Below are 13,257 nucleotides of genomic sequence, written 5' to 3'. Positions count from 1 at the left end.
CTCCATGGGAATGTTGTGCCCCCAATTTACTTCCCAGATTACAGTTTAATGGGGCTTCTTTGGACATTTGTTTACATTTGCATGCAGAAACACAAGCCTGGAAATCAGCCCAACATTTTTTTTTATGTCCAATCTGTTGTCATCTCAATGTAAACTGTCGCTAAGCTACAGCGTCTCTATCCCTGAGGAGCTCCAAATTAATGGGCGCTATGCTTAATGGTGTCATCAACTAGACTAGGGGACTAGAAGAGACCAGTTCAAACCAGTTGGGGAGCTCATCCCACTAAAGTCTGTCTGGAAAGCGTCTCAACTGCAATCGCTTTTCTCTCTCCACCCCAAGCCAGAAAAGGAGAATGTACTACACAATCAATCATCTTATGACTTTAAAACATGGAGAGACACAGTATGAGTCTCGAGCCTGGGGTGCCAGGGAACTAAAACATTTAAATAAATAAATAAATGAATAAAAAAGTAAATGAATAAAAAAAAAAAAAAAAAAGACCTCCAAGACTTCTCTGAGGCTTTCCCAGCAACATTACAGCTTCTCGCTGCCAGAATGGGATAAAAAAAAAGAAGATACGCAATTTATGTTGTCATTTATTATTAAGTTATGTGATCGACTGCAACTTTCAAACCCGAGATAAATCAAACTGTGTTGGAGCCATTATCTCTGAAGGGAGTTGTATCTTTCTGTAAATCACTTTTGTTTTGTCTGTGGAATAAAAAGTAATTGATTATAATAGTTGGGATAAATGTAGAAATTGTTCCCTTGTTGTAATTAACTTTTGTTATTAAACTTTCTTGTTAGGCAAAATTTTAACTACTGAACTTAAAGGTGTGCTCTCCTTGATAAGGTCAAAGGTAAAAAGCAAGACGGCCGCCTTAAGTCCGATGTCTGGACAATGAGCTAGCATGTCCATTTTGGAATTTGTGCGGAAAAAAGCAAGATGGCCGCCTTAAGTCAGATGCGAATCTTCCATGTCCATTATGGAATTTGTGAGGAAGCTTTGGAACCCAAAACCACAAAAGCGTGAGACAGACACGCTAACCGCGACTTCACTCGGAAGGTCATCGCCGTGTTAAATGGATTCCCCCGCTGTGACATAAGAAAACATTCGCTTGCCTCGTGCACACGTGAGGTCACAAGTGGCAGGAAATTGGAACGCCAGTCAAGACAGTCTGGGAACACTTGGGTGAATTTATTTATTTTTCTATTTGATATAAAGCAGGAAAAGTCATTTTAATACGATGATCCTCTTCTAACAAAAAAAACACAATGTCTGCTGGCATAAATTCCAAAAAGTCTGCACTGATCGTGTCCTGTTTTCGTCTCCGTGGGGTCAACAACCGAGGTCACAAAACTTTTTTTTCCACCTTTTTTTTCTCTCTGTGTTTTGGACCCGTTGCACGCTTGACAAATGCGGACAGTCGGCGTGAACATCTGGAAAAGATTTGCTTGTTTTCTCATCGAACTTCGCACTGGTAAACTTTGAGTCACAGCAGCGGAGAATCAAAGAGGTTACGAGACACGGTGAGGACATCCACGCATGGTTGCGTCGGGGAAATGTTCATGGGATCACCAAGCGGCAGAAAAACAACGTGTTATGAAATTGACCCAGAAGAGCTGATAGATGGCGCCAAGTCACTATTTATTTGCTGTCAAAAAAAATGTTTCGCTAAAGGATAAATTTACATTTACGGTTCAATTATAAGCATCTCCAAATTACCATTAATCAAAAATAATAAAAAAGAACGACACATAATCCCCGTGTTGCCAGCTCATAAGTCAAAACAGTTGCTGAACTGGCACAGCGGGTGATATTGCGTAACATGTTGTTCACAGATGTACTAACTTATGAGACAGGAGGGTGTCGTTGCTTTCCGCGAAGTCATCAATCATTTCTATTATTCACAATTTGGACTTTGAGATAAACAGAAAAAGTTCTGGAAAGGATTTGTGCTCTCAGTAGAATTTGGATAGAATACTTAAAATATGCCACCAAAGTTGAATGCCCACAAGTGGGACAATTTGAACCACAACTAAAAGGCAAACTACATTTTAATTTGAACCAACATCAATTTGAACATTTGCTGTGATACACTTATCAAAAAATCTCTTCCAGTGTTTACAAATAATCACTAGTACAACTCTGCTATAAAATCAATTTAAAAAAAAATCAAACATCACAAAAACTGCATGTAAAAAGGATGTGTAGACTTTTTCTATCTGAACATTTACTACAGTGATTATCAGGATGAAACATTTTGTTCATTGCTCACAAAACGGTTATGTTCAAAAAGAAAATAATAATAATAAAAAGAGTCGTCACCAATAAATGAGTGATGGAAGCCAATTTTCAGCATGGTTTGGACCGACGGAAGATTGCCGGGTTGCTTTTCCTTTCAGTCATCACCCGAACAACCACAACCGCGTGAACACACTGAAGTCGCACTCCGGGTCGCGTTTCAATGTCAATCACGTTAAACCCGATGGAAAAGTCATCAGAACCAGCGCTCATTCTAAAACATCCTCCAAACACTCCAGCTCTTGTTACCAAGACAACCTGGGACAATTGCGTGCTGGCTCTCAAACTTTTTGCTATTAAACTGACGCTTTTTCAGAAATGCTTGTTATTTTCCCCAATGCATTTCATTCATCATCAGTGCTCCCTTTCTTTTTTTAACTCTACTACACGAAGGCCCGCACGCTTTCCTCCATGGGAAACGGGATGTCTGCCATCAGTTTACATCCTGACACGCATCACAACTTCAAGCATCAGTGACACAAATCGCAATTTCCCAGCGGCCAACGCCCTCCCACGCCTCCCGTCGGGGATCCCACGCGGTTTATTATCGGCGCAGCATCGGGGGAATTGGACAGATCTTAACAGTAAAAAACAAGCGAGATGGGGGGGGGGCGCTCGGTAGGACGTAGACCTGGTTTCCTAGTGGTGGCGTGCGTGTCAACAAAACGGGGACGGACCTGCATTGTGAAGACTAAGGCACCGCTGTTCAAATACACAAGGTAGTTGTCAAGTGAGGCGGCAGCCAGCCAGCCTCACCTTAGATTGCGCAATCCCTCACAAACTCAATCGGGGAGGCCTTTTACAAACTTTTGTAAAGTTCCTCTTTCTTTAATATTGTTTTTCATATGAGAAGACACAATTTGGTGCTATTCGTCTTCCACGCGGACGTCTTTAATATTCGAATGTACCAGGAGCTCACCATAATATTGTTAATTATACATTGGAAGGATAAAACCTGTCTGCTTTTTGATGAAAACTCAGGTTAACTATACAACTATATTTCTTTTCCCCTGACTCCTCTGGTGCTTAATCTTTTCCAACATTGTAATTTGTGGCCTGATTTGATACATTCAACTCTGCACCGCACTGTACATATCATTCGGGCTTAGCACCAGACAGCCGTGCTCTGTTCAAACTTTTGATGAATTAACATACCACATGGGCTTGAAATATGCGCGAGACCCGTCACCTACATGCGAATGAGCATGCGTGTCTGAAGTTTTGCAAGCGGAGCGCCTGCTCCTCTAACATCCCAAGAGCAATAGTAAGGCCGACCGCAGAGTGAAAGGTCTTTCTTGGCCCACGGTCAGCCTCGCAGTTCATCCAAAATGTGTTGGAGGGCCGCAGAAGATGGCTGAGCAACAGGCATAACACCCCCCCCCCCCCCCTTCTCCTCCCTCCATGTGAAAGTGAGCAAATGTTTTCTTAATGGAGCTTGCTGTTGTCTCGGCACGGCCGCCTTTGTTTGCGGTGCGAGAGCGTTCTCGCGAGAGTTTTGGAATCAAATTGATTCATTGCCGTTCGTAGAAAGCCGACATTCCGAGCTACCTCTGACACCACGGGGTTCGGTTTCCGAGGAGCTGAGAGTCAAACGAGGCAGGAGGAGCTTTGCGCCGTCGACTATTGTCGGCTTAAAACTTTTGTCCCTGACAGCTTCGAGATTGTTTCATTCCAGCAGAAAAATGGCCACAAACGATCTGTTTTGCCGCGAGGCGATTGAAGGAGCCGTTAGTATGCGGGTAACTAGCCAAGGGATAAAAAGAGCTGCAAATGGCTTCACTTTTTGTAGCCTCTCACTTTTTTCCTATTAAATTCTGTTGTCAACAACCAGACAGTGGCAATTGTGACTGTTTTTTTTTTTTTTTTTTTTTAAATCACCCGCGTCTGCTGACATTTTAAATAACAGCAAATTTTCCTTAGTTGGAGAGTTAAATGTCATTAGTTCTTTGCACGATTTTTTAAATGTCTGACTACTTAAAAAAAAAAAAAAATCACTAATAGGGTGCTTTTACTGGGAAAAAGAGGCAAACTTAAGATGACCTAATATTTTTTATTGTTTATCTTTTTAGCTACAAGTGCTAATTATATGGACTACAAGGCATTTAAATTTTTTCTCTGTGTACTTTTTTTTCTTCTTTGTTTTGCCTGTAAAGCAGGCAACAGGACGCTGCACATCAACAGAAATAATACTCCACTGAGGGAAAAGTTATGTACGGTTCTTAGCAAGACTTTGATTCATTTGTGAAGGGACTTCCAACTGAGCGCTACTAGCAACTGACGAGCTCATATTTTTGAGGGTTGGACAAACTTTTCTTGGCCCACGCACTGAGAAAATACATTTTCCTCTGCCGGGCTTGTTTTGTATACGTGCGGTGGAATTCAGTGGCTACATGTTATCTGCTTCACATAAACATCCCGTCCCCCCTTCGGACCCTCGGGCATCGCAATTTGGATCTTTGAGTCTTGGAAAATGAGCAACATAGTTGGAGGTGGTCTGAATTCTTTTTTTTCATTGAGGTTGAGTAAGTATTGGCGGTCACAGTGATCTGTGAGAAGGTTGTTTTGTAAGAAAAAGGCCAGGTCATTTATCTTGTTAGGTCATGCGGCTATGACAGAATGGAAAAAAAAAATAAAAATAAGCGCTGTCATCTGTACGGAAATATGTTGCACAAGCCGCCGCAGCTGCTCCGATATGCATGCGTTTAGTTCGGGTGTGATGGATGCTCGCAGGTTGTCAGGTAACACATCAAGCCGCAGCTGAGGCAATGCGTGATGAACGGCAAACGTCTTTGACGGTCGGTCGGTCGGCCTGCTCCCTTTCTTTGTCAGCCCGCTTATGCTCGTGTGATTTATCGCCAAGACGAATTCATCCAAAAAAAAAAAAATCAGCATCGTTCATTTGCATTTGCCTGCCAGGCAAAAGAGTTCAGATGAGGGGAAACAAAGATATTGAAACCATATTGAACGGTTACATTTGTTTCATGAAATAAGTTGACACCGCAATGCGGTAAATGCACAGAGAAATATCTTTTGACGACGGCTGTGAAGGCCAAAATTTTGTCTGAGCGGACTTGGAAGTGATGAGGATTATGACACCCCCAAAATCAGCACATGCTAACCGTGTGATTGGAAAAGCATAGTCTGAATCCAGCCAAACTGCACCTTAGTAATATTTTTTAAATCTATAATAACTTTATATATTATTATTATTATTAGTATAATTAATATTGTTATATTCAATAAAAAAATTAATAGTTTTAGTCTTTTTTTTTCAAGTAACATTATTCTTACTTGAGTACTGTTTCTGGCCGCTGAACGATAAAATCTTATTTTAAAATCACTCCAATTGCGGATAAAGATTTAAAATATGTACACAGTACTCTAAATGTTATTTCATTAGTACAACTTGGAAAATGTCATCCCGGACTGATCTGAGTGGATAAGAACAATAGTCCACTCCACTTATCTGATTGTGTGACAGTAGCATATTAAATCGGACTTTTTTTTTTTCTACGCGGTCTTTCTTTCTTCCTCGGACGTCACCGCTTGGCTGCCTCACACACACACACACACACGCACACACATTTGCCTCAATAAATCATTTGATTGGCTGCTGTGTCATGTTGGAAGAGTTGAACAGAATTATTTGTTGACGTTCCTCTTTTGCTCAGTCAGAATAATGACGTAAGCACCCACATACAATATCACCAACAAATTTACCTGCCGATTTATGTGGCGTGCATTCATTTTGTAGCTTACGGGCCGGAGAAGACTGTTGCAAACTTGTGGATATCTGTGTTTAAATTAGCATTTAGAAGCCATGTAGGAGGTCTCCTCTCACATTGGAAAATAAATGGCTGCTCAGCATGCTGCTACTTCACATTCATCTTCAGCATTGCACAAACGAGAAGAATGCAATTCTAATGAAAAGTGATCACATGTGCAGCAGGGGGATGTGCAACTGTCCACGTCTCATCTCTCCGCAGTAGAATTTTTAATAAAGACAGAATTGCGGACCAGTCGTAATGCCACTTTATTTACCCCAAATGAAATGCGGTCAAATCCCGAGCGTGCGTATCGAGAGAAGCTCTATTTGTAATCCAATGTTGTCTTATTGTGAGCATTATTAGTACAATCACTGCCATTAGCTTGCAGGTACAGAGAGAGGCAATAAAAGATGAAAATAAAAGGAATACAATTTCATGTGAGGCCTTTCTGGTCTTGACATGAAATGGTTATACAGAAGCAGGTTGGACCCGATGTCGCTAATTTTGCGCAGGGAGGGCTGCGCCGCTATGGGAGAGCTCACAGTCGACTTGAAGCCATTATAGTAAATTCTACCATTCCCTTTTAAAGAGGCATGCTCGAGTCTGGACACTGTGGAAGTTCATCTGCACCGTGAAGTGGCCCTTGAAAACCGTCGCTAACCTGCGGTTGTTTGTGTCGCCCCTTGAGCTATCCCACAAAATATTCGTTATATTACACAAGATTTGTGTTGGTTCCGTTACCATTTACGGCACAGTGTAGATTCACGGTCCTTGAAATTAGACCCTGTGGACTTTACTTTTTTATAAGCTAATACGTTTCAAAAGTCCAGCTACACATCTGTTCCCTACTGACTTCAATTGCATGACGCTACCGCTAAGACAACAGAAGGGCCGTAATGGCTGGCTTACCAGAAAGTACGCAGGTGATCCGGGATTATCATTGGAATGAAAGCGAAGCTTTTCTCCTGTTTTTATTTTTTTGTAACAACCCAGCTAGAGTGCACATTTTCTTCAAGCTGTTATTATAAAAGTGTCTCATTTCTCCATTTTGTTGCTTTAAGTGGTTTGAGGCTTTCCAGAAGCAATGGTGCGGAGAAAGCAGGATTCCATAAGGCTGTCAACCTATAAAGCTTTTCAAGAAATACGTCGAAGCCTGACTGTCAGGTGGACCTGCTGCACGTTGTGTGCATTTTAGTCAAGCGTGTTATTTCTTTTTGGCCGGCAATCAGGGGACAATGTAAGCAAAAAAAAAGCAGCCAATGCTCACGCAATGACAGCGGTAAATAACATTAGCGGCTGTATATATTAATTGACATATTTTGGAGATGACTTTATAAATTTACGGTCCAAAATAAAAGAGTGCGCTGTGGCTTAAACAACTTGCAGTGATTTAAACATCGTCTCTCTTTCCCCATCTGCAAGACGTTCCTTTACAAAGAGTGAACGCGTAGTACGTAAGAGGTGTGGCGCGACTGATGATGTTTTATGAAGGACAGGCCCAACGTCCTCGGACTCGAGGTCCCTTTGTCAGATTAAATTTGAATGTTGGCAATCCAGCAATGCATGGTGACAGGCAGAACAATGAAATGAGCTGCCACTAGAGAGCAGAAGATGTAACCACCATGTGTTGCTAGCGTTGGCTTGCTAGCGCTGGCTAGCCAAAGCTAGCTCTGACTGGGTATAAACACGCTTTCTAACAATCGGAATTGATTTCTATTTATATTTTTTGAGCGCATGTGACAATAACCCAGCATAAAAGATGTGTTTATGATATTTGTCCCAATGTGGGAGAAGAGCAGAGCCGATGTGATGAATAGGGTCACGTTTCCACGACACAGACACTCCCACAGATTAAATAAGGAAGAAACTGTCTTTTTGCTTTTTTTCCCCCTATAAAGACACAACTCACGAGTAACATCACACACCAGATGATTTGTGGAGAGAAAGTGTGGGAACGCAGCAATGGAAAGTGAATGGAAAAAGGCAGAAAGGTTGATCAGAATTTGAGGCAACGACACGCTCGGGGCTAATTCTCATCACTCCCTTCTCGTTTTCTCCATTTGCATGTGGGTAATTTTTTTGGAGCACAATTGATTGTCGATCTTACTCAATTAGCTTCACTCGCCAACAAATAAATTGAAATAAATTGATTACAATGATTACAGTCATCAAAATCTGTCTCTACGTGAAAACACTGCATTGCTTATTCAGGGTCCATTTCATTAAGTGGAAGTAGAGTATATTTGCTAGTCTGAGTTGTCATTGAATGCCATGAGGAATGCAGACGGGATTTGACTCAAATCAATTCCCCTTTGGCTTTCACTATCTCTCGGATATTAAAACACCGCAAGGGCCACAGCGTTGCCAGGCTTCGCATACCAGACTTCACCGTGTCACGACATGATACAGAGACACAAATCGAAATGCCTAACGAAATGGATTCAAACGTTGGGTATCAAAAGTCTACACACCCCTGTGCAATGGCAGTTTTGTGATTTAAAAAAACAAAAAGGCCTCGGAAAGCACAATTGTGCACTGTCTCTTTAACATGTTTTAAAAAAAAAAAAAAAAAAGGAAACTTGAAAACTGCAGCTGTTTTCCGCTTCCTGTGTTTACTTTCACTTCTGTGCGTTGCTCCGTCAGGTAAGAAGGGACAGTTTTGTGCGGTGCATGATTGTTTTGCAGGGTTCATTTTCAACAAACAAAACAAGCGTTCTATTTACACTCGTCTCAAAGTCCTCTCTTGGATGGCTCAAATTTTCCATCAGAAATGGCTTTGAGTATTCTTCTAGTTTCTTTAGTAATAACAATGGAGAACATTAACGGTTCTTTCGAATAACACTGTTGATCCCGTCATCTCCATCGTCTGCCTTGTACTTGCATACTTTTCAGCATGTCCATTTGAGTTACGACGTCGGAATTCTTGAGCACATGTCGGCGAACCCCGTGTTGTAATTGTGCTTGAAACGCTTTGATCTCTCTCCAGAAGATGGATGAGATATCATCTAGTGCAGGCAGCACCGCGGTCCCTTCTGCCAACGTTCCACCTCTGAGGAAAGGCGAGAGCTTCCACGTCTTCATCAGCTACAGCAGCACCGACTACCAGTGGACGCATGGGCTCATTGAGCAGCTGGAAGCCCAAAGCCTACACGTCTGCTACCACGAGCGCGACTTCACGCCGGGACGCACGGTGTTGGAGAACATGTCCGAGTGCATCCAGGAGAGCCAGAAAGTCCTGCTGGTCCTCAGCTCAGAGTTTGTGAGGAGCCGCTGGTGTCTCCTGGAGGCCAACATGTCTCTGTTCCGAGACTGCCTGGAGAGGAAGCCTATCGTCCCCGTGCTCCTGGAGCCGGACATCTGCGTCCCGCTCCACCTGTGTCACCTCACCTACCTGGAAGCCCATAATCCAGAATTCTTGGCCAAGCTACTGAAGGTGCTCTTCACCCCCAACCGGCAGCTCCAAGGCTCCACAGTGGTTCCCTACCAGCCGCCGTCCATCTACAACGGGAAGGCCCTGCAGCCTTTAACTGCCGTGAACGTGGAAAGTCTTCAGGCGTGGGACGCCGGCCAGTTCAGTGAGATGGACGTTCCGGACCAACTGCGCCTGATCATTGAAGACCAAACCAATTACAAGGAGGCCATTGGCATCATCAACAGCGTGTCTCCTAAGAAAGTGTGGCTGCGGCCACTCTGGAAGAGGGTGATGTTCTATGTTACCGGGGTGACTGTCTTTTTGGGGTTATTCACAATGTTTTTTTATTTGACAGTGTGCGCTATGCATATTTTCCCCATAAGCCCCACCTACAATTCCATAGGAGAGCGGGCCATAACCATCCTAGGTTTCTTCTCCGTTCCAATCAGCTTGCTCGTTCACCTTGCTCTTTGGAAGCTCGATGACCAGAAGTACGTCGTGAGGGAGATGCAAAAAGCTGCGGGTCAAGCCAACGCAATCCTCAGCAAGGAGAAGCTCCTGATGGGTTGTCAGTCCAATTCCGTCATTTATCTGACCTACATTTCCCTGGACGCTTGCAAAGGGGAATTTGCGGACACGTTTCAGCATCCGGCCAGCGCGGAGAAGCTCTTTAAATTAGCTCTAGTCCAGTTCTCCTCAGGGTACGCCTGCTGCCTTGCTAAGCGGCACTTCCCCTTTCCACAGCCTTGCCCCGGCCCGGCTCATTTGGAGGGAGGGGTGTGTTTTTGTCAGTATGTTTCCCAGCAACTGAGCCGAGGAGAGTGGAAGTGAAAGTATTGCGAATACCAGGCAGACCAAGCATTTGGTATCTTGACTCATAAATCAAATATTTTTGGGAAGAGGAGACAAAAATGGACATGACACTGAAGACAGTATACTGATATGTCTGCAAGATTTTTTTTAACTTTCTGATTATGCATTGTACTGCAGTAACCTCTCTAGGGTTTATGTCTGAAGATTGACTTGCACCGCTGTCAAACTCAAGGCCCCGGGGCCAGTTCTGTCCTGCCTCAATACAAAATCATGTACATAGATGTCTTGTTTCTTGTTCAAGTCTGTACCAAAATTGCCTAACATTAAAATGTAGCACACTCTTTTGTAATTCCTTTTCAAAATAAATTGAACAAATGCTGAAAAAATTCTTTGCGTTGACATTTGATTTCAAAATGAGTTTGTCAACAGAATGTGTGCAGAAAATGTATTTATGTATTTGTATTTATTGTATATGGTCAGAAAAATAGATAAAACATATATATTTTTACACCCCTGCGTGCGTAAAAAGTTGCTGTCTGTATATGAAAATAATCTACCTATTGATTCCTAACCCTATAAATTCACCGCATTTGTTTGCTTTTTTTTTTTTTACAACCAATTAAGACATAGCAAGTTGCTTATGTAACATTGAAGCCGGGCATCAGATGCGCAATAAGAAAACAAATTTGGTCAAGATGTGAAACCAATGCCATATTGTAGATTAAAGGGTCAATATTTGCCATTCTTTACAACATTTTGAGCAGCGACTCAGGATATGAGGAGACCTTTATCAAAAAAGTGCGAACAAACAATGTCAACAGACACCGATGAGAAGATTGGATCTCAACAGGGTTGACCGGCGGGTCAGCGGTCACAGTGTACAGTATGCGCGACAGCCGTGTCGTGTTTGATGAGCAGTAAAAATGTGCCCTCAATTAAAATCCAATCAAGACCGTGAAGCTTATTGCCATATAGCAGAAAATGAGAACAGTCCGGCTTATCTTGTCCAATGCTTACGTCGTCGTGTGTCTGTGTCAAGTCTTTATTTACTGACGTGTTTTATTCAAACGCAGCAGCAAGCCAAGCTCATTAGGTACATCAATGACCCGATGCAAGAGCTGCATCAAAAGATATATAGTAGCCATTAACTCAACAATATGTTTATTGTGCTTGTACTTTTGAAGTGAGGCACATTTAGTCTGGCCTCACTGACAGTTAAAAGCAGATAGTTAATACTTAAAAAACAAACAGACATCTGTATTTTTAATGCCACCCGCATTACCGTAAAAAAGTCATTTGTGTATTTAAAACAACTCCATAAAAAGTGGCGCCAACTAGTGGCCTGGCATGCACATTACATTATCCGTTTATTTTGGCGAGCCACGGGAAAGTTTTCGCGACATTATCATTGTCACACAAGAGTAAGAATGAAAGTTGAATGCAAGCCTGTCCCTAATATTTTGATAACCTCTGCAAAAGTACTGCACGAGTGTATTTTTTGGACTGAGAGTCTCGTTCTCCGTGTCGTGTGCCAGGTGCTCCACGTCGGGAATGTCAGAACAAACATGATAAGTGGTCGTGAGAGGAAACCCGGCTGGGCCCGGAATAGGAGGGACTTGATTGGACCTTTGTTGCGAGCCGCCGCCTGTGGCTGCGCGATAGCCGAGGGGACAGATTAGCCCCCCGTGTGGAATTGTTTGATAAGTGATTTTGGCACGCTCACATGCAGTTTGGACATCATTGACTGGACTTGGATAGACTGACGCTGGTTTCATTTCCAGTTGATGACAGCCCGTGGGAGGGATAATTAGGAATAACAGTGATAATTATGATTAATGTGACATTTTGCCCTCATGGTGACACGACGATGAAGGATTTGCCCACAGAGAACGAATTGGATTTGTATTGCATTATGTTATTCATTACAAGATAACCAAGTTCAATGTACCTTGAGTCAAGAGGCTATTGTTGTATACTGTAATTTGCATCTCCGAAGTCTCCAACTGAAACGCGGTATTTTTAAAGTACTATTTTCAAATTGCCACCGCCGCCAGTTCTGATGAGAAGCTGCAAAGCGGCCACGGCTTGCCGTGCGCTGATAAGCAGCAATTCGCTATTAAGCCGCCGGCCTCACCTGGAAAAATCTCTTCCACTTGCAGAAACTTGCAATCTTGTTCTTTGGGAAGAATCAATTCTGCATGATTAGAAAATGCCTGGCAGTAAATAAGGAAGCTGAATGCTTTGGCCTACATGTGTTTTAAGTTAATAGCACAAAACAATCAATGCCAATTACAATTATCAAAATGATTACTGTTGTTACATTCAACTAAACAGTAATTGTTTTCATCTTAATTTGACTTAAAAACTGAAATAGGTTTCGTAAGGTCTTACGTTTTCCTTCCCAGCGTCGACGAAACTTTATGTAGGTATAAATTAGAGCATTGATTTCGTCGCTCTTGAGGAAAGAACATTCTCTTCCTTGCATCACCATATGTTTGCTCGGGCGCTTCCGCTACGCAAATGAAGGTCTCATTGTCCCTTTGGAGGGAGAAGCTTTGAAGCTAAATAAAAAAAAAATAAATCAATCAAATTGCTGCGGCCATTTTAAAGCCATCGAGACAAGGGGGGAAAAAAACAAACATCGCAGGGTAAATTATTCTTAAAAGCAATGAGTTCAGCAACATCAGAGCATCTTTTCATCATTTGCTTTTGCTTTCATGTGAATGTTACAAGCCTGGACGCTTATCTTGGGATGCATAAAATAAAACCCATAGTGTTAAGCCATGGGGGGGAAAAAGCAGGAAGTGACATCACTCATCCATCACAACCTTCTTAATATCCTTTTTTCCTCATCGTCAAGTGCGAGCCAATAACATCCTTCCGCCCGGGGGCGAGCCTTATTGCTCCCGTCTTACATGTTCATCTGGCGAGACGACAAAATGGATGTGTATCAATAACT

General features: G+C 42.5%; 1 protein-coding gene across 1 annotated transcript; it reads left to right on the top strand.

Annotated features, from left to right (window-relative positions):
* Positions 1 to 8,639: 8,639 nt before the first annotated feature.
* LOC119124808 lies at positions 8,640 to 10,687 on the top strand. Its single transcript, XM_037255098.1, has 2 exons — positions 8,640 to 8,716; positions 9,060 to 10,687. Exon 2 carries the CDS (start codon positions 9,063 to 9,065, stop codon positions 10,314 to 10,316), a length of 1,254 nt encoding a protein of 417 aa, XP_037110993.1. The 5' UTR covers positions 8,640 to 8,716; positions 9,060 to 9,062; the 3' UTR covers positions 10,317 to 10,687.
* Positions 10,688 to 13,257: the final 2,570 nt, after the last annotated feature.

The sequence above is a fragment of the Syngnathus acus genome, chromosome 6, assembly GCF_901709675.1.
Source record: "Syngnathus acus chromosome 6, fSynAcu1.2, whole genome shotgun sequence".
Lineage (NCBI taxonomy): Eukaryota > Metazoa > Chordata > Actinopteri > Syngnathiformes > Syngnathidae > Syngnathus > Syngnathus acus.
This window is presented reverse-complemented; position numbering and strand designations above follow the sequence as displayed.